Raw genomic sequence first — 26911 nt, forward strand, 5'->3', positions numbered from 1 at the left:
CAGTTTATTGATAAAAAGTTTGATCAGACCTATTGGAATATCTCTAGACGAGTGGGGTTGGTACAAAAAATACTCAGTTTATGAGGAGTACCCAAAATTGCTCTGACTCCTCGACTCAGACTCCATAGCCCTGGCTTTCAGTCAGGTATTCATTCTTCCTTCGTTGATTGTCATATGGCAGTGATGGCTATCCTTGGCACTCCAGCTGTGACACAACTACAAATCCCATCATACCTCTGCTTCCCCAAGTTATGCTTAGAGGTGTCAGAGTATTGCAATGCCTCATGGGCCTTGTAGTTCCACCATAGCTGGAGTGCCAAGGTTAGCCATCACTGTCATATGGGCACAGGTGAGTGAGCACAACAGCTGAGGGAAGTGGAAGAAAGCTGCTGTATTACAATGAGAAGCACATTTGATCAATAGTAAAATAATTCTGTCTGCTTTGCATCTGTGCATTGGTAATATTCACTCGTTGACCCGTTATTGAAATTTGCCTTCTTCGTTTCTGGGATTAGTACGGGCCCGTTTCCACTAGTGCGGCACGATTTCGACGGGAAAATCGCGGCAACGAATTCGCATGCGGTTTCGTTGCCATTCCTATGTGGATTTTCACACTGAATCGCTCGCGGTTTGCACGACGCGATTTTAACCATGTCAATGCCGGCAAGCATTGACGTGTTTTTAAGTGGAAATGCACACGGGAACGCTGGGAAAACTGCAAGACCAAAATGCTTGCCGTTTTCCTATTTAGTTACATTACCGAGGAATCGTGTGTGGCGTGCGAATTCTGGTGGGTCTGCCGTGCACGACAAACCGCACAGAATCCTGCACAAGTGGAAACAGGCCCATCCACTTGTGTTGCCTATGCGAATCTGTATGCAGGAAACACATGCAGATTCGCTCTAGTGGAAACGGGCCCTTAGTTGTGTTTTTTTTTTCTTTTTATGAGGAACTTACCGTAGTTAGGACATGAGGATGCTCTGTATACAATATACAGTGACTCACTATAGGGTGACTTTAAAGCAACAGTTCCAAATGGAAACAGCTTGTGTTCACCTAAATATTTAAATATGAAGATATGTAAAAAAATAAGAGCCCCATAACAGCTTCCAACCCAGCTAGACGGCGAGGTTTTTTTTTCTAGGTTTTGTTTTATTTTTCGGTGTTTACATTGTATCGCTGCAATGAAATAGATCTAGTTACAGTTGTTTTCATATTGTGATATCAGAGCAGCTGGGGAAATAAATGTGTACAAATAGAGATAAATAATAGGTCTGACAGTGCTAGCGCTACTGATCCAGGCATTCATTTTATTTACTTCATCCTTGAAATTGCTTAACCAGGAGCCTGACATGTCTGTGTTTTTATTTGCATGGAGAATTAAGTATGAAAGTGTATTAGCATATCTTGCACCTGTAGGTTGTAATCAAGTGTAATCTTATAATCAGAGGTAATGCAGCCTCTCTATCTCTGGCTCTGCAGGCTTGCTTGCGTAGATTTGGATTATTACTAGAGAGGTCTCTGATGAGTACGGACAGAGCACTGTACGCACGCTCGATCACCATCGGTAGTAAAAGCCGAGTGATCCCCGACTGTTTGCGATGAATGAATGACATCGGAGCAAGGTTGAAGTAAGACGACCGATTTGGATTGTTAGTGTGAAATTGAGGACCCAAAAGGGCGAAATTTGGCACTTGTGAATAGTTTGAATTGAGAGATCATTTGTCATTGTTCAGTATGAATGATTAAAGTAATCTGAAAGCCAGCACTTCTACTTTGCTCTAAAAGATTCCTCACAGCTTGAAGCTACTATCCCAGACATAATTTTTTTTTTTCTAGCAGAACATCACTGAAATACTTAAACAAACAATAGCACTTTGTCCTGCTATTCAGCTTCAGTCCGCATCCAAACTGTAGATAACAGTATCTTGTTTACATTCCAATGTTGTTACAATGGGCTTGATTCCCTAAGCGGTGCTAACTGTTAGCACGCCTGTGAAAAGCCCCTTATCACGCCTAAACAAAGTTTGTGCTTGCTAAATAGCGCTTGCACGCAAAGTATCGCGTTCAAAACCGAATGGGATCGGGTGCGCCGTGGTTTTGCGCACACCGGGCTTTGCGCACGCGAAGTTTTGCATGCGATCTGATTTTACTTGGTGCGTGCCAACTACTTAGCATCTTAGTTAGCACGCCCAAAGCCTTTAGGCGTGCTAACTAGGTTAGCACAAGTTAGTGAATCAGACCCAATGTGTGTACACACAGTCTAACTAGTGAAAAGGAGCTCTCTCTCACACACACTCACACACACTCTCTCTCTCTCTCTCTCTCTCTCTCTCTCTCTCTCTCTCTCTCTCTCTCTCTCTCTCTCTCTCTCTCTCTCTCTCTCTCTCTCTCTCTCTCTCTCTCTCTCCTCTCTCTCTCTCTCTCTCTCTCTTCTCTCTCTCTCTCTCTCTCTCTCTCCTCTCTCTCTCTCTCTCTCTCTCTCTCTCTCTCTCTCTCTCTCTCTCTCTCTCTCTCTCTCTCTCTCTCTCTCTCTCTCTCTCTCTCTCTCTCTCTCTCTCTCTCTCTCTCTCTCTCTCTCTCTCTCTCTCTCTCTCTCACACACACACACTCACACACACACACTCACACACACACACACACACACACACACACACACACACACACACACACACACACACACACACACACACACACACACACACACACACACACACACACACACACACACACACACACACACACACACACACACACACACACACACACACACACACACACACACTCTCTCTTCAGGAAAGCTCATTAGAAGATGTTGATATATGATAAAAATCAGTTTGAATAAAAGCAATGCCAGCTTTCAGGGTACGATAAACTACACTTTGGAAACTTGTAATTTGTAAACAGACAATATTACTTATGCACAAAAGCAAATATGATAACTGTATGAGTAATAAACAGTAGGAAAACACATATTCATTGAATGTTCTGTCGGAGTTTCAGACCACTTTAACACAGATTTATTGTGCAAAGTGATCCATCCTGGCGGTTTTGGGAGACAGTCAAGCGTGTGTACGGTTATTGAAGAGGAAATGTAGTGAAAATGACATAATGAATAAAATTGCTTATTGTTTACAATATTTATTTATAGATTATTATGTCAGTGTTTGCCCATTGTTATATTTTTCCTCTCCCTACTGGCAGGTGATCTGTGTGGAATGTTCGTTACTGAGAGTACTGTGCACAGAGGAAGATATTGCTTGCTCGGCAGTTGGAAAAAGCCGTTATTTCCCACAATACAACAAGGTTCACAAAAGGGAAACTGTCAGGACCTTGGTCATGACGTCACACTGTGGGAGGGGTTTCACCACAATATCAGCCAAATAGAGCCCCCTCCTGATGATCTATTCGAAAAATGATAAAGATTTCTCGTGGGAAAGGGGTTATCAGCTACTGATTGGAATTACGTTCAATCCTTGGTTATACCAAATGTAAAGAAGACCTGAATTGAGACAGATTTGCTGGCTTCCTTTTCAAAAAAACAAATTGGGGGCTGTTGGCTGCAGAGGATTCCTAGATCCTCCTGTTACCCACAGATCCAGCGCCGGGACCCTCTTAAATATGTTCTCAAGGCCCCACTCCAGTCTGTATATGAAAGTGGCGCACTACATAGGTGCAGGTACAGCCAACACCTGCACAGTAGCACTGAGCCACTCACACATGGCTTTTTCCTCCGTGCATGAGCGGCTCCGTGCTACTGTGCAGGTGCTGGCTTTACGTGCACAGTGTGGTCATGCTTGCGTGCAGGATGGAGGGTGGCCTCGAAGAAGAGCAACGGTGGGGTGCGTAAAGGAATTGAAGAAGCCTCTGGACCATCCATAGGCTTCCCTCTACTGAGACGGGTATCTACATTTTCTTGTTTTACAACTCGCTCAGGTTTGCTTTAATTTAAAAAAAATAATATACAAAAACAATCCAGACTTCAGGTACACAATAAGAATAACGGATATGCTGCTTGCCAAATGAGACCGAGTAGTAAGTTTAATTGACAATAATTTTATAGCCCATTGCTCTTTGCTTGTACCCCAGTCAGATAAACATAGTTGTAAGTCATCACATGATGTCATTGTCACATTAAACTTAACGGCGCTTGTAAAGCTGTCACTTCATCCCAAGTAAGTACAGTTAATATTTGCAAACTCGTGGACCTACTTCCCAACGTGATTTCAGCAGAGGACTGTAAAGTGAAGGCTAGGGATGTTGCAGAACTAGCTGTTATAAATGTTTTTTGGCATCCTTCACAGATTAGTCAAGCATTCTTCTGGGGACGTGGATTGCTAATGCTGCTATATTTTATGTATTTTTATTTCCTGTTCCCTCTGGCTCTGCTTATTGCTGCTGTATCAGCAGTCCTCTCCCATACATTTTTAATGCTCCTGTATGTAGGGTGGTTTCAGGTCCTCACATTAGTTGCGGTTTAACAAGCATGTTGTGAGAGATGGTCGTATGTATGAATGGAAGGTGTTTGAAGGACACTGATACAGAACTGTCACCGTGCTGCAGCTTCTGACACCACAGCCAGGCCTTTCCTGTCTACTTATTACTCTATAGTCACCGCAGATCAGGCATATTGTGCTGGATAGTGATGTTCTCCTGTCGCTTAGTAAGTGTCCGGAAATAGGTTATCTTTTCTATCTCCCTACATTTCACTATACGATTGAATGTGCAGAGTCTCATTTCCTTGGCCTTCACCAGGGATGGTCTGAAACGTCCATTTCTGATTCCGTGGAAATTCCGATTTTATGCCAATGCCGATGGATTTCCGATTCTGATTTCCGAGGGTTTTTTTTTTTTTTTTTTTTTTTTTTTTTTTGCACTCTCTGATCCGCAGCTTTCGTGCTGTGTACTGCAGTGATTTTTTTTTTTTTTCATTCTCTGTTTGGCCAAATACATCCGAGTTGACTCTGCATTCATTCTCTGATTGGTCCACTGCTTCCGAATCCTGTGATTGGTCTAAAATTACTGAGTTGCGGTAATGTGGTATTTCTGCAGAAATCCAATTTCTGATCGGAAATGCAGAAATTTTGTTTCCGTGGAAATGAGCATCCATGGACTTCACATCTCATCTCCTTTAATTTAAAAAAAAAAAAAAAAAAAAAAAAAAACCACTGGGCCTGTGACCTCTTAATAGCAAGACTAGTACAAGTGCAAACTGAGTGCCTGTTTTTGGCTTGATAAGGGGCGAGTAGCCTGAAACGGCTCACTCATGGCCTGGGTCTGTCGCCACGATTGGTGACACGTTATTGAAGTTTATGTGAGTGCTTGGACTTCCTTTAGCTGCCACATTTGTCACCATTATTATCTGTTGACACTGGGCAAATTTGATAGACAATCAGTCATCACTGTGCTAGTGGTAACTATTTGTTTTGCTGGTTTGACTCCATGAATTGTCACTATGTAATACATGCATGACAAATTCAGAAGAAAGCAAGAAAACACTTTTTAAAATCCTTTGATGTTGCTGCGTTTTTTTTTAACATTGAAGAATTGACAATAAATACAAAATGTCAACACTGAAGTTCATAAATATGTTTATTTTAGTTTTGGGCAGAGTGGTAAGGGGGTTCCAACTACTTTTGGGTTTTATTGCTGTCCTTCTCTCCGTCTGAGTATTTGCATCACTTTCTCTTTATACAGGAAGTGGGTAAAGCTTTCCAAGAGTGAAATAGACATCAGAAGTGTGTGTGTGTGTGTGTGTGTGTGTGTGTGTGTGTGTGTGTGTGTGTGTGTGTGTGTGTGTGTGTGTGTGTGTGTGTGTGTGTGTTTAGAATCACCAAGTGTACCCTCAGGACTGCTAGTTTTCATATTAAAGCTACATAGTAGTGATGGTCATGTCTAGGAGAACTCCTGAAGAAGCATGTCATTTGTTTTATCAGCTGATAGATTTTCAAAGCTCTGATTTGCTATGATCACAACCTGCTTTACCTCATGACTAGCAAATCAGAGACTTGCATATCTATCACCTGACCAAACTGATCACATGCTTCTCCACAAGTTCTCCTAGACATGACGATCATTTCCGCAAAGCTTCATAGAGGCCCAAGGGACAGGGAGTGTGGCAAAATCTCTCACATGGGCACACAGGCAACACTGGTACTGCCCAGCATACAACCATGCCCAGAAGGTTTAGTGCTTGTGTCCTGTTTTGAAATGTTGCTGGTTTAGTGTGTGAATCATAAAATGTTCATGTACTCCACTGAGAAGATAATGTGCAGGTATAATAGTGAATCTCCATGCATTTCCCTGCTCAAACAACCTGGTTTTCTTCTGGTTTATTGCATGGGTTACACAAAAGCAATGATGTGGTTTGTTTGATGGTGCACCTCAGCACCTTCTCTGAGTAACGCATATTTTTGTTTTCTCTCTGGCAGATTAGCGCTATACGTATATGAATACCTGCTACACGTAGGGGCACAGAAGTCCGCTCAGACCTTTCTGTCAGAGGTGAGTCATTCTCTTTGGTTTATCTGTGGTGGATGATTGGCATCCCAGAGATGGCTGATTTTGTGAGCTTCAGTTTTCCTGTAGACTCTTCAGTATTTATACAGTAATATAGGAGACGGGCTAGGATCCCTCAGTCCCTGGCCTCTGCTATTCAGCCTGCAGCAACTGGTGGCGTGCGCGTCTGTATGAATACTCCCTGTGGCATCAATTCATCCTGGCCAGTACACAGACAATGAGCCTCTGAGGTGGGCATGTCTATTAATAAACACTGCCTGGCGTTCCTCAGCACCCCATGGACCATTTCATACGTGTAGCTGTGAAAATAGACTAGGCGAGATTAGTATAATTTATAGGCATGTTCCGAGGTGCGGAAGAATAGTTGTGCTTGTCAACCCTAACTTCATATTAAAGCCCACCCCTCCAGCACAAATGTTTTCCTGGATCCGTGTGCAGTTGCAGAGCTTGTTTTTGTGTCGGCGCTCCTAGATAAGCTAATGTGAAATAAATTGTCTCTAAAATACCTGGTTAAAGTGGAGCTGAACTCTTGCACAGGACAAGAAGGAAGACAGAGAGAAATGCAGCCAGTATGTATTTAGAGACTTTAGTCTTCCCTCTCATCTGTGTCTAATCACAAATTGTAATATCTCTCCTGTGTCACCTAACCACCACGGCAGATAAGCTCATTTGAAAGCACAGGATGTTAACAATATATCTGCTTCTATAAAAGCAGGAAGTAGAAACAGTGCAGATTTATTGAAGGATTTGTATCCACTGTAACAAAGACATGATTTTTTTTAAAGGTTGTTATGTTGTTGCTTAACTTTTAGAGCAGAGAGGAAGTTCTGAGTTCAGGTCCGCTTTAGGAGCTCAGATGCTGCTCACTTCCTGCACAATAGACTGACTGTATTATAGGATGCAATCTTCTCGGGCAGATTTAGGCTGTGCTTTACCCCCTCTGCACTCTGAATTGTACAAATGATGCAGTCCAGGCATCATCCTAATTGGCCACACTCACAGAGGCTGAAACTGACTCCCTCCACTCTTCATTCTGGACATGTCATCACAATTTTGAAAAGCATAATTTTAGCTACAGACAGCTCATTTCACACTAAAAAGGTAACTTAACACACTAAGCTATGTGGTGATCTTTTTAGATCTGTGCCTGGAGGTGGGCTTTAAAGAGGAACCTTACTAAAAGATAGTAGGGGGAAAATATAAATCAAGACATTGCAAACTGAGAAGTAAAAAATATAAGATAGATCAAGAAATGATTGAGACTCGCCGTGTAATTTGTTCATTATGTTTGATCTTCTGTGAGCATGCAGGTCAGCATCTTTATTGCTGGCAGGCAATAAAAAAATCCCAACAGCACCAACTACCCATACCTATAAAAACACCCACTAACCATGTGATGGGCTATAATGGGAAAGGGGTATCAGCTACTGATTAGGTTAAAATAGTTCTTTCTTCTGAGAATCTAGCCTGTGTACAGGTGAGCCCCTTCCCCTCCCCTTGATGACATTTCATGATCTGCCATGCTGGATATCTAAATGTCATTGTTGAGCAGGCACATTGTATTTTAACTAATCCCGCTGCAAACCACTTCCTCTTGCACCGGCCCAATTGTCCCTTCTACCATTTTTACTGATCACATCATAATCCAAGGCGACAGCTGCAAAGCGTGTCTGTACATCACCCATGTAGTGCAGTGTCGCTTGATAATTCAGCAACACTGATGGAAGGTTGTGTACATTCCTGGAGTCCTATCGTTTCCATTGTCCCTGCTAAGGACTTTCCCCACTTCCTGCTCAGACAATACATGGGAAAATCTAATCAGCAACAACTTAACCAGCAACCAATACACATTTTTGTTACAGTTTCATTAAAAATTAAATAACCAAAGTTTTGGCTAGACTTTGGTGTTTTTTTTTTTCCCTTTGACCACTTCTGGTGAATCCCTGTGATTATAGGTGTCATTGTCCGACATCACATCTGTAGTCACTTTCCAGATGCAGCATGGCCTCAGAGAGAGAGAGAGCAGTGCTGATGGAGGTCCACGGCTAAACTGGACAGGGGCAGTACATTAAAAAGTAACTGTTGGGCATAAAATAAAAAATCAATTCTTTATTTTTATGTGGTAAACAAGTAATAAGGATGCTAACCAGGCAATCCAAAAGTTAAAATCACGATTTACTTTTCTTATTGATAAATGATCATTCCCCAGTTTACCTGACTCTTATTTGGTACAGACAAAATTTGGTACACAAAAAGGAAGTTGCAGGGCATGCTGGGTTGTCCTTTTTTGCTTCTCTACTTCCCCTAAGACTTAAAGGGAACCTAAACTGAGAAGGATATGGATTTTTCATTTTAAAATAATACCAGTTGCCTGACTCTCCTGCTGATCCTGTGTCTCTAATACTTTCAGCCACAGCCACTGAACAAGCGTGCAGATCAGGTGCTCTGACTGACGTCAGACTGGATTAGCTGCATGCTTGTTTCAGGTGTGTGATTCAGGCTCTACTGCATTCAAAGAAATCAGCAAGACTGCCAGGAAACTGGTATTGCTTAACCACTTAATTCACCACTACAGTATATCTACGTCATCTGTGGCATCCTCCAAGCCACCATGACGTAGATATACTGACTTGCTTGCAGCCCTGCTGTGTACATTCGGGAGCGCTTCCAAGCACACCCTCCAGCACTCTCAGCTGCCTTACTAATTGGTGAAACGGAACATGTTCCCTTGTAGCCAATTAGCGATTCCCCCCCCCCCCGCAGGTGAATGATTATCGCTGTAGCCAACAGCGTGATCCTTAATCTCCCCCTCCTCTGTGCACAGATAGCCTAAAAAATGTAAATAAAGCTGCCTCTCTCACCTTACCTCATTCCAGCAATGAGCCTGCAGCCCGAGCATCCGATCCCAGCTCTGCACTCAGCTGCGTATTGCCGGTTACCCGGGTCCCGGCTTGCTTGATGACGTCATCAAGCTGGGACCCGGGGAAGCAGCATTACGCGGCTGAGTGCAGAGCGGGGATCGGATGCTCGGGCTGCAGGCTCATTGCTGGAATGAGGTAAGGTGAGAGAGGCAGCTTTATTTACATTTTTTAGGCTATCTGTGCCTGAGGGGTGGGGGGCGCACATCTGGCTATCCACCCTGGGGGAGGGGGGGTTATAGGGTGTGAAAAACTTGCCAGGTAACTGGGGGGGGGGGGGCATTGACAATGGGGGCTCATTTGGTTACCTGGGGGGGGGGGGGGTAACCTAATACTGGGGGCACATCTGGCTATAATTGGTGGGGGGGAGGGCAATTCTGGGGTCACATATGGCTATAATGGGGGAAACTTTTACCCTGGGGACACATCTGCCTATAGTGAGGAGTGCTAATCCTGGCGGCGTTACTGTCTCTCTGTACTGGGGGGTGGTACATACAAGGGACACATCTGACTATACCAGTGCTGATATTGGGGTCACATCTGGCTATACTGGGAAGGTCGGGCTGATACTCGGGACACATCTGACTATATTAGGGGGGACATAAAACTGGTGGCATGGTTTTTATCACTTTGGCACTTTTTATTTTTAAACTGGAATTGTTAAAAACTGAGAAATAATGCATTTTTTATTCTTTTTTCCTTTTTTTTTTCCATTAAAATGCCTAGAAAACAAAATTGTTCTTGGGACTAAATGCCCCCCATTGAAAGCCTGGTTTGTCTTGAAGAAAACGATATATAGATCTTTTAGGTGTAGTGAGTAGGGATAAAGTTATTGCTGATTGAATAGGGACATAGCTAAAACGTCAAAACTGCTCTGGTCCATAAGAGGAAAACAAGGTATGGATGCAAAGTGGTTAAAAGGAAACCTCCATATCCCTCTCAGTTTAGGCTCCCTTTAACTAATGCAGCCTGATTGGCTTAAGCCTCTTTCCCTCCTGTTTTCCCCTGATTGGCCAATATTTCTCATGCTGAGACAATGCACTTTCTATAGTGAAGGGCAGGCAAATCAGGCAGAGGATAGTAAGGGAGGAGATGATATCAGGATTGGCTTTGAAATAGCCACAGTTAATATGGGAAATGCTAAGAAGGGTTTTTTTTTCTGTTAAAAAAAAAATCACTAAAATCAAAACGTGGACAGTGCAATACATATGTTATGTAAATAGAGCAAGTATTTATCTACTTGTATATGTAGGTTTTTTTTTCCTGAGATAGTATGGCTGACAGCTCCTCTTTAACAATCTTGTGGCACAGGGTGTATATTGTAAGGATGTTCATTTGCTGCATGGTGATTAAAACAAAGCTTTACTTAGCATCACTGCATCTTAGAGGACAACTGTCGCAAAAAAAAAAAGAAATTTAAAATACATAAAAATGTAGATTTCTCTGAGACTAAATATCACTGTATACTACATTTTCCCTATGTTGCTGCCACTTACAGTAGGTAATGAAAATCTGACAGGTTTTGGACTAGTCCTTCTCCACATAGAGGATTCTTAGGCATCTATTTATTTACAAAAGCACTTACTGAATGGCACAGTCCATCTGCCAAAATAGTGTTAAAACGAGTAGGGAGCCTGGCGAGCATCTTTGTATAGATCCTTTTCAGGGTATGCTTTTTGTAAAGCATAAATGAGATAGTTAGAATCCCCCATGTGCAGATAGACTAGTCCAAAATCCGTCAGATCTGTCAGTTTTTGCTACCACCGTATTAAGTGACAGCAACATAGTAAAAAGTGATTTACAGTTCGTTTTACTCTACATATACATTCTATATGTATGTATCTTACATTTTATAATTTTTAGTGTTGCTACAGTATGTTTTCATGAATTTTCTGTCATTGATTTCTGACATTTTTTCACCTGCAAGGGAGCTACCATTATGCATGTGATGTCAGCACTAAGCACACAAAAAGTAGTATTCACAGTCATTTTATGCCCCCATGCTTTGAGTTGCCTTCACCTGTCAGCAGAAAGAAAGAAGTGTCAGGTAGCATCATTCTGTAATTCCTTCTGTTGTATAACTGAACTTCATGCAACGTTTAAAATGAGATGTGACCATCAAAACTGATTGGCTTTTTACCTCAGCTCAGAAGCTACACAAAACAATGGTCACAAAGGTCTTCAGAGTGTTGTCTTACTTGAAAACCAGGGAATGTGTTACAGGAAAAGGAAACAGGAAAATCAGGATTCTACAGATCTCTGGGTGTCAAAAGAACATTTAAAGGGATCTCTCTGACAGTACTACAGACAGTTCTAAAAATCTGAAGTTTTTAAAGATCTTCATCATTCAGTACTAAAGTAACAAGGTTTTGTGTTTTAATATAGATTTCCACTTAAAACCTTTTATTTTTCAAAGGGCCGAGAACTGTGCCTGTTTCCCCAATCGTTCCACGTACCATTACTGTTCTGTCTAAATCCCAACTGCGCTGTACTCAGACTCCCAATTTTAAGTGTGTTTGATAATGTGGAGACATATTATCATTTAATTTTGCAGCGTGCCATTTTTTCCCATTGTGTGCTGTTTTGCTTGTTGAGTTTCCTGTTCAGCCCGGGCCTTTGTTGTGAGCTCCGGCCCTGCTATTACTGGATGGATTACTGCACTTAGGTGAATTGTACAATACCGTTCTGCTTGCAAGTACAATACCAAGATGAAGGCACTAATGTAGGATTGACCTTAAAGTCTGCATTCCCTGGTGTAGGCAGAAGGACCAGATACTTAAAGGACAAGAGCAGAATCAAAAGACAAGTTTGTTCTTGGCTTTGGTATAAAGGCTGGATTTAGATCCATGTGAAGAGGAGTTCAGAGCTGGACTTACAGCTTCGCAGACTTTCTGCAAGAGATCCACTGTGAGGGCACCTTCAATACTCACCCGATAAAAAAAATGAATTAGTCTATAGTGTCTACAGAGAATCAATCTCACTCACTCACTCACTCACTCACTCACACACTCACACTCACACTCACACTCTCACTCTCACTCTCTCACACTCACGCTCTCTCACTCTCACACTCTCTCACTCTCACACTCTCTCACACACTCTCACACACACTCTCTCACACACACACACACTCTCACACGCTCACTCACACACTTTCTCTGGGATGCATGGGCTGCCATATTTATTTCCTTTTAAACTACACACCTGAAACAAGCATGCAGCTAATGTAGTCAAACTTCAGTCAGAAACAGCTGATCTGCATGCTTGTTTAAAGGGACACTGTAGGGGGGTCGGGGGAAAATGAGTTGAACTTACCCGGGGCTTCTAACGGTCCTGGAATTTCAGACTTTAAAGTCTGAAAACCACTGCGCCTGCATTGCCATGTCCTTGATCCCGCTGATGTCACCAGGAGCGTACTGCGTAGACACAGACCATACTGGGCCTGCACAGTATGCCCCTGGTGACATCAGCGGGATCGAGGACACGGCAACGCAGGCGCAGTGGTTTTCAGACTTTTAAAGTCTGAAATTCCAGAAGTGAACCGGAGGCGGGGCCGAAGCATCGGTAAGTGGCTGCGCAGGCACAGGATGTCTCTGGGGGACCATTAGAAGCCCCGGGTAAATTCAACTCATTTTCCCCCAACCCCCCTACAGTGTCCCTTTAAGTGTCTGTGGCTAAAAGTACTAGAGGCAGAGTATTAGCAGGCAATGCGCAAGTGCAGGTTGCTGTTTGCTAAAAAAAAAAAAAAATTGACTTTTTCAGTTATTGCCATAATTGGGCTTCATTTAGAAAAAAAAGGGGATGGCAGCATACCTGTTTAGTAAGCAAAATGGGCCACTAGGTATTTTACCAACAGTTTTGATTTACCAAACAGCCCTTGGTGATTTGGGGCCATTATGCTTGGTTTCTTAATGGCAGCTAGCTTGTGAATTGGATGCCGAAGTACTGTTTAGCCGAAATGCCAACATCAAAAATGGCCACCAAACGGGCTTTGTATTGATCACGTGTTTGGCTACAAAGTAGACAGAATACCAAAATGTAAATTACACAAAAAAATCCTGATGAATTGGATTCTTGAGGTAATATAGCGAAGGTGAGTATTGGTTATGGTTATCATTTCCAGTGGGTTGCAAAATTATTCGGCCCCCTTGAAGTTTTCCACATTTTGTCACATTACTGCCACAAACCTGCACCAGTTTTATTGGAATTCCACGTGAAAGACCAATACAAAGTGGTGTACACAGAAGAAGTGGAACGAAAACCGTACATGATTCCTAACATTTTTTACAAATCAATAACTGCAAAGTGGTGTGTGCGTAATTATTCAGCCCCCTGAGTCAATACTTTGTAGAACCACCTTTTGCTGAAATTACAGCTGCCAGTCTTTTAGGGTATGTCTCTACCAGCTTTGCACATCTAGAGACTGAAATCCTTGCCTATTTTTCTTTGCAAAACAGCTCCAGCTCAGTCAGATTAGATGGACAGTGTTTGTGAACAGCAGTTTTCAGATCTTGCCACAGATTCTCGATTGGATTTAGATCTGGATTTTGACTGGGCCATTCTAACACATAGATATGTTTTGTTTTAAACCATTCCATTGTTGCCCTGGCTTTATGTTTAGGGTCATTGTCCTGCTGGAAGTTAACCTCCGCCCCAGTCTCAAGTCTTTTGCAGTCTCCAAGAGGTTTTCTTCCAAGATTGCCCTGTATTTGGCTCCATCCATCTTTCCATCAACTCTGACCAGCTTCCCTGTCCCTGCTGAAGAAATGCACCCCCCAAGCATAATGCTGCCACCACCATATTTGACAGTGGGGATGGTGTGTTCAGAGTGATGTGCAGTGTTAGTTTTCCACCACACATAGCGTTTTGCAACCCCGAACTCCCCGAACATCCCGCTTTTAGGGGCCCTATGGGGTCGCAGGCATAAGGGGGGAGCATGCCCCGATCGCGGGGGGGGGTCGGAAATTCCCCCCACCCCCTCCGCTAGCGCTCCCCCCTCTGCCCGCTTCCCCATACAAAAATTTCAAGAAGTACCTGTGTCCGGTGGTAGTGGGTGGCTGCCTGGCTGGCAGTGGGCGGCACTATGAAGTGACTGACTGAGGAGGAGGAGTCCGGAGAGTGACGCTTTGAGGGAGGCCGGGCAGTGGGCGGATCAGCAGTAGTACGGTACTACTGCTGAACCGCCCGCTGCCCGGCCTCCCTCAACGCGTCACTCTCCGGACTCCTCCTCCTCAGTCAGTCACTTCATAGTGCCGCCCACTGCCAGCCAGGCAGCCACCCACTACCACCGGACACAGGTACTTCTTGAAATTTTTGTATGGGGAAGCGGGCAGAGGGGGGAGCGCTAGCGGAGGGGGTGGGGGGAATTTCCGACCCCCCCCCCGCGATCGGGGCATGCTCCCCCCTTATGCCTGCGACCCCATAGGGGGGCAGTATTCGGCCGAACAGGGCCCTGTTCGGCGGCCATTAGAAGTTCGGGTCGAACCCGAACTTAAAAGGCCGAACACCATCAGGTGTTCGGCCGAACTCGAACATCACCCGAACAGCGTGATGTTCTGCAGAACCCGAACAGTGGCGAACACTGTTCGCCCAACACTAATTTTGGCCAAAAAGTTCAATTTTGGTCTCATCTGACCAGAGCACCTTCTTCCACATGGTTGCTGTGTCTCCCACATGGCTTGTGGCAAACTGCAAACAGGACTTCTTATGCTTTCTGTTAACAATGCCTTTCTTCTTGCCACTCTTCCATAAAGGCCAACTTTGTACAGTGCATGACTAATACTTGTCCTATGGGCAGAGTCTCCCACCTGAGCTGTAGATCTCTGCAGCTCGTCCAGAGTCACCATGGGCCTCTTGACTGCATTTCTGATCAGCGCTCTCCTTGTTCGGCCTGTGAGTTTAGGTGGATGGCCTTGTCTTGGTAGGTGTACAGTTGTGCCATACTCCTTCAATTTCTGAATGATCGCTTGAACAGTGCTCCGTGGGATGTTCAAGGCTTTGGAAATCTTTTTGTAGCCTAAGCCTGCTTTAAATTTCTCAATAACTTGATCCCTGACCTGTCTTGTGTGTTCTTTGGACTTCACGGTGTTGTTGCTCCCAATATTCTCTTAGACAACCTCTGAGGCCCTCACAGAGCAGCTGTATTTGTACTGACATTAGATGACACACAGGTGCACTCTATTTAGTCATTAGCACTCATCAGGCAATGTCTATAGGCAACTGACTGCACTCAGATCAAAGGGGGCCGAATAATTATGCACACACCACTTTGCAGTTATTTATTGGTAAAAAAAAATATTTGGAATCATGTATGATTTTCATTCTACTTCTCACGTGTACACCACTTTGTGTTGGTCTTTCATGTGCAATTCCAATAAAATTGATTCATGTTTGTGGCAGTAATATGACAAAATGTGGAAAACTTCAAGGGGGCCGAATACTTTTGCAACCCACTGTAGATGTCGATTTAGGAGGATGAGGAGATAGTAGGTTAGTGAGGATAGCTACATGTCGACTAGAATGCTAAAGTTAGATGCTTGAGCTAAATATGGTTACGGTCTTAAAAATGTTAGGGTAAAGATGCGAAAAACAGCATTGCATGTTGATGGTAAACTATGTTGAAGGCATCACCATTTTGAAATTGTGATAATTTGACATAGATGGCCTGGTTTATTCCACTATTGAACCTCCTTTCTCTATGTAGAATGTATAACCTGCTGTCCTGAAAAGCATGCTTTCTCCTTCAGATGCCTGTGGATTGCAGAGTCCTGCCCTGCAGGGATAGCCCACCTGTGCCGTGTCATGTGATTACTCTGACCCCACAACTCCTGAGTAATGGTACGACCTAGAACAGGAGGGCCACCTGTGCAGATTGCCTCTCATAGGCAAACAAAATGTCTTGCACAACGTAAAAAAAAGTGTCCAGCGGAAACTAATTAATTTATTTTTTGGTTTAATTGGAAAGAACTTCCGGTGGGTTTCAATTGCAGAGATGATTTAGTTTACAGTAAAGTCATAGCAATTACGTTATTTAATATTTGCCCAGAGCTCTACTTTAAATTTCAGATATAAAATCTGGAGAGCAGACCTGCTTCGGCCCGTTTCTCAGACTTTCATCATTCTTTCTACAACCTGCAGTGCATCCAAGGGTTTCTGAGGCTGTTATGTTACCTCATGTTTCCCTCTCCAACGCTGCAAGCGGCTGTACTCACTGACTCTGCTCAGCCTCTGTAATTACCTTGTCCACAGACACAAGGTTCTTCCCACCTCCTGTCATGGAACTCTTCAATTCTGTCCCAACATGGCTACTTCTCCCCCTCCTTTCCACAGACTCCATATGTAGCAGGGAGGCTATATTTCTTTCTTCCCTGAGAAAGGTCGCTGACAGGCTGAATAACACAAAGGGCTTCCTAAGCAGGAGCTTAAAACCCACCTTAACTCATTTTTCCTACACATGTTTTCATCTCTATCATGTTCTTCATGACTAAATATTGTTACACCAGCATACTGTGTCCTCTCACCTAGCTGTTGAGAGCTGCCAACTGTGCTGTCTGTGTATCGTGGGGGCAGCCATCTTGCTTCCTGTTAAGTGTGAATTAACCTTTCCCTGCAGAGCTCATAACTGTTTATTAGTCAGCTGTCCTCATGCACTAAAGGCTTACCTCTGCCCTCAAGCTCCACTGAAAGGAGAATGTTCGAGAAGGACACAGAACGTTCAAGTAGTCAGTCACCACTAACATTCACAACACTTCACTATACAAATGGGCAATGGAAAGGGTCATTATTCTCTGAAAACCGCTGTTGTTTCCAATGTTGTAACCTCACCCACAGACCTCCATGCCACATACCACAAACTTTTCCTACCCCTATTTCTCCCACAATGGCACAAATACCGCCTCCCACCCAGTGGCGTAGCTAAGAAGCTATGGACCCCAGTGCAAGTTTAGCATTGGGGCCCCCCAAGCATGCTATAGATAACAATTGATACACCACACCAAAACCAATCAAGGACAACCACAGTGTCAGAGGTGCAAGAAGGAGATGGGAAACTGTGTGTTAATGATCACTATTATTCAAATCTACTATAGAAGTGCATATTATCAGCACAGGACCACTAAAGAGCTAATACTGTGTTTGAGGGGTGGGCCCCGATGCGGTCGCTACCTCTGCACCCCCTATTGCTACGCCACTGCTACCACCCAGAGCAAGACTTGCAACAGCCACCTTTACCATCCATTCGGCAGTGAAGAGAGGTGGTGAGTGGAGCAAGCACTTCACCCCTCCTACCAATTTGTGGGCAGGGCCTCCACACTCACCCAGGAACTGAGGAGGAGCTAGCCGTTAGCTGAAATTTCTGAGGTTTTGTGAGTATAATTGGGGTCAAAGGCCCAGCCAAGTCATAGCTGGAGAGAGGGGAGCAGAAGATATAAAACTGTTATCAACTTTAAAGAGTAACTGTCAGGCTACAAAAGCTAATTTAAACCTCTATTCTCCTGTGTTAAACAGTTTAGAAGGAAGCCAAAAAGGCATTACTGAAGATAAAAATCTCTCTTACATTTGATGTGTGCTTATCAGCAAAGCTGTTATTCCCAAGCTCTCAGGGCTCGTTTCCACCATAGCGAATCCGCATGCGGCGACGAGATGCGGATTCGCTTGTTACACTGAAGTGGCCGGGGCTGTTTCCACATGTGCGGCGTGCGGGAGCGATTTGGCGGCGGGCCAAATCTGCATGACGGGACCCACAGAATTCGCCTGCGTCGGGAATCCGTGCGAATCGCCGCTAATGTATTTAATAGTAAAAACGCATGCGTTTGTTACATGCGTTTTTACCCGCGATTTCGCGTGCGATTTCGCACCTTTTTCAATGTTATTTTGCCTTGGCAGTGTCATGGTTAATGTCGCACGCGAAATCGCGGGTAAAAACGCATGCGGAAACGCATCCGCATGCGTTTTTACAAGCGTCGGAATGCCGGCGAAATCGCGTCGCAACAGTGGAAACGGGCCCTTAAGAAGACGCAAGCCGCATTCCATACTGCAAAGCATTCTGGGGCTCTCCCCTCGGCTGCTAATGAGAAGTTACAGGGTCAAGTAACAATAGCATGTAACTCAGTCCAGCACACAGCACTGATAAATCTCCCATCAGAGTACACTGCAGGAGTCCTCTATTGTTCCTAGCCACATGGCTAATTAATATTCACTGCACACTACTGTTATTCAGTAAGAGCTTTTCTGTGATCAGGAAGCAGGGAGGACATGAGGACACATTTGGCTTCATAGGAGACAAACATGGAAGCTGCCATGAGCTGTCAGGAGCATCATTTTCTGCAAATACTATATAAAAATTCTGTGAAATCCAAACGTGGACAGTGAAATGCATATGTAATGTAAGTAGAGCCAATATTTAGCTACTGATATGTGTTTATTTTCTCTGAGACCTAATACCTAACAGCTCCTCTTTAAAGGCCTTTGGGAATTGGTATGTCTATATAAGTAGATACCACTGCTTATTGTTTTAGCTCCCTTATTTTCCTTATCAATTCTTGTATGTCCCAGCTGACTATACAGGGGCAGTAACCGAAACTCTCCCTACAGGAGCCACCTCACATCACTGGAAACATAAAAGTTTTTCTTTTTGTGGATTGTCATTGCATCGAGCATTCCTCTATAAAGGGACTCCTGTCTGTGGACCTCTCCTTACCTTGTTCACACATCAGTCACAGGAGGATAGCAATCCTACCAGTTTCTTACATCCCTGTGCATAGAGGAACATGCCTTACCTATTGGGAACACACAGAAAGTAAGAAATCTTCATGTTTCTATTGCTAGACCAGCTTGTACAGGGAGGTGGTACGTGTTCATACTGATTCTAAGCAGTCTCCTGCAGCCAGTGCACATGAATACAGTCCTGAGCAGTTCATTTTATCATGCATCCTTAACTTTGCTTACAGCTTGTTTTTCCTGCTTCACAGCAGATGGGGCAGCCCTTGGGAGAACACATCGAGGTTTGCCTTTTACAACCGAACGTTTAGAAGTGCTGAAAATACATAAGTTGGGAAAAGTGGTTTATGAGTTATTAACAGCAGGGTTGAATTACCACAGCTCCTGAATAAATCCTAACACTTCATACTCCTTGTATACACATTCCAAGGTAACTGTTGCCCACAGGAGGACCCGAACAACGTACTCAGTGGCAGTATAGTGATGCCAGATTATTATTTAGTGTGTGTTTAGTCAGATTACAAAGGATTTGCTAGGAACGTTAGTATCAAAGAAAAGTGTCTTATTTATATTTTTAATAATGTTGCATAATTCTGTCATATTTGCAGTTTACAAACCACGCTCTGTATTTTAAACTATAAAGCAGAGCTAATGACCCCTTAAAGAGGAACTCCAGTGAACATTTTACTGTTGGCAGGTGATGTAGCTACTGCATGATTTTTGGCAGTTGGAGACAGCTGCAAACAGCTATTTTCCACAATGCAACAAGGTTCACAGACAGGAAACTGCCAAAAGTTCGAACTTTTCTTGTGGGAGGGGTTTCACCACAATATCAGTCATATAGCGCCCCCTGATGGTCTGTTTGTGAAAAGGAATCGATTTCTCATGTAAAAGGAGGTATCCGCTACTTTAACTTCAGCCTAGTGGGTTAAATAGCTCAGAGAAGCTCTTTTGCATGGATAACTGAAGTTTCTTAACTCTTCCTGTACTGGAAAACCATAAACCATATGATACTATTTTCTTTGCTACTTATGTTCTATTTCTTTAGCTGTACTACGTGTAGAATTCATTATCTCATAAGTTTATTTTCGCTTCCGATTTGCTCTAAACCTTATTGGTGCAGTTTTTATAAGCCACATGGTTTCTGCCTACAGACATGGATTTATTTATTTTCCCTAATATGGAAGCGTGAAGATGTTGGATGACATCTTGAGGACTGAGACTCCAGGCCTGTGTCTCTTGGTGCTTCTGCTAATACTGTGCCAGGCATTCTAGGCACAAATCTGCCAGCCTCATTCCATACACTGTTCATTAATTGATGGCACAGAATAGTATTGAAAATGAGCTAGTTAAAAAACACTGTTCAGTTGTGGTCATGATGAGGATGATAGCAGGATTATGTAATGACCACAATCATCTGAACAAGTGGCCTGCAGTGTATATATGGCTGCTGGCAACTTGTTAGTGTTGTGCGGACAGAACGCATGTGAACTGCTGCACAGCATGTAGATGATATATAGATACAGTAAATCGGTAATTAATCAGAGTAACTTTTTGAAGACTTAACGTGTACCCGAGGTGACATGTGACATGAGATAAACATGGGATTGTACAGTACAAAGCATATTAATAACCAGGCTGTTTTACTTGCTTTATTTTTCCGCCTGAAAGAGTTAATTTTTAGACTTGAAAGTGACAGCTTCTGTCTTGTCAGTAGCTTATCAGCAATATAGTAAACCTCACTGATATGCAAATTACAGTCATAGTTTTTTTCTGGCAGAATACAACTTCTAAGGGGAGAGAAATAAAAAGGTCAATAGTTCATGTATTTAATGTCTGGGACACTTAATAGGCTGTCACTGATTAGAGCCATTAAAACATTCAACCTACTTTGTAATTGTTTAAATATTAAAGAAAACCCTGGGATACTTAAAAGTCCTTTTTAGGAGTAGGAGGCTAAATCTAATTGTTTAGCTCAGGGGTGTTCCTAGGGTCCTTGGAGATCAGTGGCACCTGGGGGCACTAGGTGGGGGCTAAGCGCGCCGCGGCAAAAAAATGAACGTGGTCATGCAGTGAGTGGGCGTGGCCATGGGTGGGGCCAATCGTACATTAGATTAGGACAGTGGTGGCGAACTTTTTGGAGCCCCAAACTGCAACCCACAAGTCTCTTATCTATCGCAAAGTGGCAACAGCAATTTAAACTAAATACTATACAAACGTTTTAACACATACATGAACATTATGGAAAATCCAAGTTGAAAAACTGAAAAGATAAACAATTTCATCCATCCTACTGCTGAAAAATGTATTCATTTTTTTAGAACCTCCTAGTTTTATTTTCTGTTTTAAAAAGCTAAAAAAGTAGGTTTAATGCTATTGTCTCATATGATGATGATTCATTTTTTTCCATAGTCTCGCAGTTAGCAATCATGTGACCCTCAACAAGACAAATTCAGCAATCATAAGGCCCCTATCAAGACAAATTCAGAAATCATGAGGCCCCCAACAAGACAAATTCAGCAATCATGAGGCCCCCAACAAATCATGAGGCACCCAACAAGACAAATTCAGCAATCTTGAGGCCCCCAACAAGACAAATTCAGCAGTCATGAGGCACATAAATAGACAGCATTTCACATAAATAGGCAGAATGCCCCCTTAATATGGTAGACACCTCTCACCTGGCTTCTGAATTCTCCTCTACTGGCTGCTGTACCTGGCAATACTGTTTTTGGCTGGATTGGGGATGATGTGTGAGCTGAAAGGCCTGGCAGTGATGCTGTGGCCTGGCTGGCGGTGATGCTGTGGCCGATGTTGTGGCTGGGTTGGCTGGCAGTGATGCTGGGCTGTGCTTGGCTGGTTGAGGTAAATGCTGGCCTGACTGGTGGTGATGCTGTGGCCTTTTTGACAGTTATTCTGGGCTGGTTGGCTGGTGGTGATGCTGGGCTGGCTGGCCTGGATAGTTTAGGTAGCGACAGGTGCCCCCTAGTTAAGGTAGCGCCAGGAGTACCCCAGTTCAGTTAGTGACAGGAGCCCCCCAGTTCAGTTAGTGACAGGAGCCCTCCAGTGTAGGCAGTGACGGGAGCCCCCAGTTTAGGTAGTGACAGGAACCCCCTAGTTAGGTAGTGACAGGCACCTCCCAGTTAGGTAGTGACAGGCACCTCCCAGTTAGGTAGTGACAGGCACCCCCCAGTTAGGTAGTGACAGGCACCCCCCAGTTAGGTAGTGACAGGCACCCCCCAGTTAGGTAGTGACAGGCACCCCCCAGTTAGGTAGTGACAGGCACCCCCCAGTTAGGTAGTGACAGGCACCCCCCAGTTAGGTAGGGACAGGCACCCCCCAGTTAGGTAGTGACAGGCACCCCCCAGTTAGGTAGTGACAGGCACCCCTCAGTTAGGTAGTGAGTGACAGGGACCCCCAGTTGGGTAGTGAGTGACAGCAGGGACCCCAGTTAGATAGTGAGTGACAGCAGGGACCCCAGTTAGATAGTGAGTGACAGCAGGGACCCCCAGTTAGATAGTGAGTGACAGCAGGGACCCCCAGTTGGGTAGTGAGTGACAGCAGAGACCCCTGTTTAGATAGTGAGTGACAGCAGGGACCCCCGTTAGGTAGTGAGTGACAGCAGGGACCCCCGTTAGGTAGTGAGTGACAGCAGGGACCCCAGTTAGATAGTGAGTGACAGCAGGGACCCCCAGTTAGATAGTGAGTGACAGCAGGGACCCCCAGTTGGGTAGTGAGTGACAGCAGAGACCCATGTTTAGATAGTGAGTGACAGCAGGGACCCCCGTTAGGTAGTGAGTGACAGCAGGGACCCCCAGTTAAATAGTGAGTGACAGCAGGGACCCCCGTTTAGATAGTGACAGCAGGGACCCCCGTTTAGATAGTGACAGCAGGGACCCCCGTTTAGATAGTGACAGCAGGGACCCCCGTTTAGATAGTTAGTAACAGCAGGGACCCCCGTTAGGTAGTGAGTGACAGCAGGGACCCCCATTAGGTAGTGAGTGACAGCAGGGACCCCCGTTAGTGAGTGAGTGACAGCAGGGACCCCCGTTAGGTAGTGAGTGACAGCAGGTACCCCCAGTTAAATAGTGAGTGACAGCAGGGACCCCCAGTTAAATAGTGAGTGACAGCAGGGACCACCGTTTAGATAGTGAGTGACAGCAGGGACCCCCGTTAGGTAGTGAGTGACAGCAGGGACCCCCGTTAGGTAGTGAGTGACAGCAGGGACCCCCCGTTAGGTAGTGAGTGACAGCAGGGACCCCCAGTTAAATAGTGAGTGACAGCAGGGACCCCCAGTTAAATAGTGAGTGACAGCAGGGACCCCCGTTAGGTAGTGAGTGACAGCAGGGACCCCCGTTAGGTAGTGAGTGACAGCAGGGACCCCCGTTAGGTAGTGAGTGAGTGACAGGGACCCCCGTTAGGTAGTGAGTGGCAGGCGCGCTCCCCACCCCACCTACCTTGCCGCTTCAGACCTCAGGATCAGCGGGCGACCCGACCAGAGCCGGGCACAAATATGCGGAAGTGATGTCACTTCCGCATATCAGCGGTGTCCGCTAGGTCCTAGCGCCCGCTCTATCCGGTCGCCCGGCGCTGATCGGGGTCTGAATGGCAGCGCAGCGGGGACAGCAGGGCAGAGCGAGGCAGCGGCGGCCGGGAGATCCGTGGCACCCCAGGACAGATTGGGGGCACGGGCCCCCCCAAAATAGGGCTAGCGACGCCCCTGGTTTAGCTCATCAGTTTATTTTCACCACGGGTTCACTTTAATTGAAAAGTATAAAACATGGTGTTCTCTTTTATAGGAGAGTTCCACCAAGTGTCTTTGGGCAATAAATAGTAATAACCTTTGCAATTTTTTTAAACTAATTACTGGATACGGGTTAGGAGCCCATTCAGATATAATTATTTTTTATTGATGTGTTTTAAAAATTAGATTTACATGATAACACTGTGTAAGTAGACTGCAGCCTTATACATATGCTAGCTAGATGGTTCTCGGCCACCCTCTATGAGACAGCGAGAGATTTGGACCAATGGAGTGGCAGCCAAGTCTCTTGTTTTCCCGCCTTTTTCAGTGTGTGCAGTGCATTTTCCCTCCGCCATCCTCTATATACCCTAGTTTCTCAACGTGTGGTACGCGTAACCCGGGGGTACTTCTGATGGTTCCCGGGAGTACTCAGGCTTGCTATACATAACCAAGAATAACTAATTTAGAGTTTTATAAAATGTTAAATCTTCTTTAAAGAGACTCTGAAGCGAGAATAAATCTCGCTTCAGAGCTCAAAGTTAGCAGGGGCACGTGTGCCCCTGCTAAACCGCCGCTATCGCACCGCACAAAGGGGGTCCCTTCACCCCCAAACCCACCCCAGCACGACTTGGTCGTGCATTTGGTCGCTCCTGGAGGCAGGGCTAACGGCTGCAGCCCTGCCTCCAGTCGCATCTGTCAGCGGCGCATCGCCGCCTCTCCCCCGCCCCTCTCAGTGAAGGAAGACTGAGCGGGGCGGGGGAGAGGCGGAGATACGCGCTGACAGACGCGCGTGGGGCAGGGCTGCGGCGGTTAGCCCTGCCCCAACCAGGAAGCGCTCCCTCGCATTACGGAGGGGGATTTGGGGGTGAAGGGACCCCCGTTTAGCCGTGGGATAGCGGCGGTTTAGCAGGGGCACACATGCCCCTGCTAACTCTGAGGTTTGAAGCGAGATTTATTCTCGCTTCAGTCTCCCTTAATACAACACCGAATGAGTATTTTAGCTAATTATAAGCAATAGTAAATGCTTGGAAATTGTTTAAAACCAATTATCATGTACTACGATTAAAAATATATATATTTGTCAAGGGGAACTTGTGATAATGTTTACTATGCTGGGGGGGGGGGGGGGGGGGTACTTGGTGAGTACATGGTTTTAAAAGGGGTAGATACCATTAAAATGTTGAGAAACACTGCTCTATACCAGCAGAATGTGTCACATGAGAAAGTGGTGGAAAGCAATGCAAGCAGGATATGCGAAGAATAGAACCTCTACCTCAGGAAATTTGCTATTTAAATAATTCTTCCCCCCCCCCCCTCCCCCACCCCTTTTCTCCTTGAAGACCCCGCTCAAATGACAGATCCACAGAACCTACCTTTGCTAGCACTGGCATTGGCACAAAATGTGGTTTTCGTTTTTAAGACCACTATTATGCAATCCAACGGGTATCTGTTCTTGATTTTAGCAGCATTTGTGTGTCATAAATTGCGAGATGTTTTATTTTTTCTTATGTATTTACAAGTGTCTTGTGTTCTGATGTAAGATGTGCTCTAAGCTGAGATCATCTCTGTTATTGTTCATGTCTAATAATGGTTCAGTCTTCACATTTTGCCATCCCTCTGGCTGGATCAGTGCCCAGTGTTTTGGCAAATCTAAAAGACGAGAGCTGAGAATTGGCTAATTGATACAGTTGATGCCCTTTTTTTTTTTTTTGTAAAAAGACCACCTAGTCTCCCATCGTTTCTAAAGCCCCATTTTTATATGCAAAAGAGACTGTATTGCTTAGCAGAGTATATTTAGCCTCCCATATAAACATTGTTTATCTTCCTACAGTCCTGTATTATGAATGTTAATTCAATGTGATGAAAAATGTCTCCCTCCCATCTCATAGAAATTTTTCACACGTGTGGTCTGGAGACTTGGCTCTTCAGAGAATAATTTATTGCAGAACTAAACTAAATGCTGCTATTATTATTATTATTATTATTTTTAATAATGAATTATGTAGTCCAGTTAGCTTCCGTGGCGCTGTATGGAGTCACATTCTGTGGATTCTGTGTTCAGCACTGCGGGTATTGAGCGGGACACTGAAACATTACTCTGCTGTAGGAGAGTGACACATTCTGTTATGTAGGGAGGAGGAAGAAAGACCGTCATAGGTAAATAAAAATACAGACATTGGTATGCATAAAGAGGAACTGTTGTCAAAATAACTTAATTGATAAAATTGCTTATTTTTTTTTTTTTTTTACAATATTTATCTTTAGTCCTGTCAGGTGATCTGTGCGGATTGTTTGAGTGCTCTAAAGCCAATAGAAAATGTACCCCCGTCTCCCAGAATGCTCTGGGGGGAGGGGGAGAATTCCGAATATCTAATCACCCTACGCTAAGCATCACTGGGAGGGTGGGGCTAAGTACCAATATACAGCAATATATAGATATAGGAAGTGTTTTTGATGCGTAAATCAGAAACATTTCTGTAAAAGTGGGTATCCTGAATTATTTACTGCATTCTGTGATGATGTCCATGCAATTAATAATGAAGGATAAAGGAAAGCAGGGGTGTAAAAAAATAAATAAATGTAATAAATAAATAACGCTTTACTTACTGGGGGCATCTTCCACCAGCCCCTATAAGTCTGTGGCCCCTCGTTGATGTTCTGTTCTCCTTCAGGTTCCCACTTGCACTTTCTGCTGACCGCTGGGTTTCTGCGCATGCACAGATGCACGCTCCCGTCGCCAGGAGCGGACTGCACATGCACAGAAGCCTGCAGCCTGGGTAAGTGGCCTTCTGAAGGTGAAAGTGGGACCTTGGATGAGAACAGACAGAACTTCAGCTGTAAGTAGCCCCAGGTAAGTAAAGCTGTTTTTTTTTTTTTTTAAACTTGTTTTTCCTTTAAGAAAAAAAAAAAAACGCAAATCAGCTAATGGAACACCTAACAAAAAGAAAAGTAACGCCATATGCAGTATTTGTTATAGATTTTGTGTTTATAAAAATGAAATGTTCTTGAATTT

At 44.3% G+C, this 26911-nt stretch overlaps 1 protein-coding gene across 2 annotated transcripts in view; it reads left to right on the forward strand.

The window, feature by feature from the left end:
* Window positions 1–26911, forward strand: part of SSBP2 (single stranded DNA binding protein 2) — a 247223-nt gene that overhangs the window by 70394 nt on the left and 149918 nt on the right. For both annotated transcript variants that reach the window (XM_068247960.1, XM_068247964.1), the window contains exon 2: window positions 6432–6504. In XM_068247960.1, the coding sequence (XP_068104061.1) occupies window positions 6432–6504 (73 nt within the window). The remainder of the gene's footprint in view (window positions 1–6431; window positions 6505–26911) is intronic.

This window comes from Hyperolius riggenbachi, chromosome 1 (assembly GCF_040937935.1).
Source record: "Hyperolius riggenbachi isolate aHypRig1 chromosome 1, aHypRig1.pri, whole genome shotgun sequence".
Taxonomy (NCBI): Eukaryota; Metazoa; Chordata; class Amphibia; order Anura; family Hyperoliidae; genus Hyperolius; species Hyperolius riggenbachi.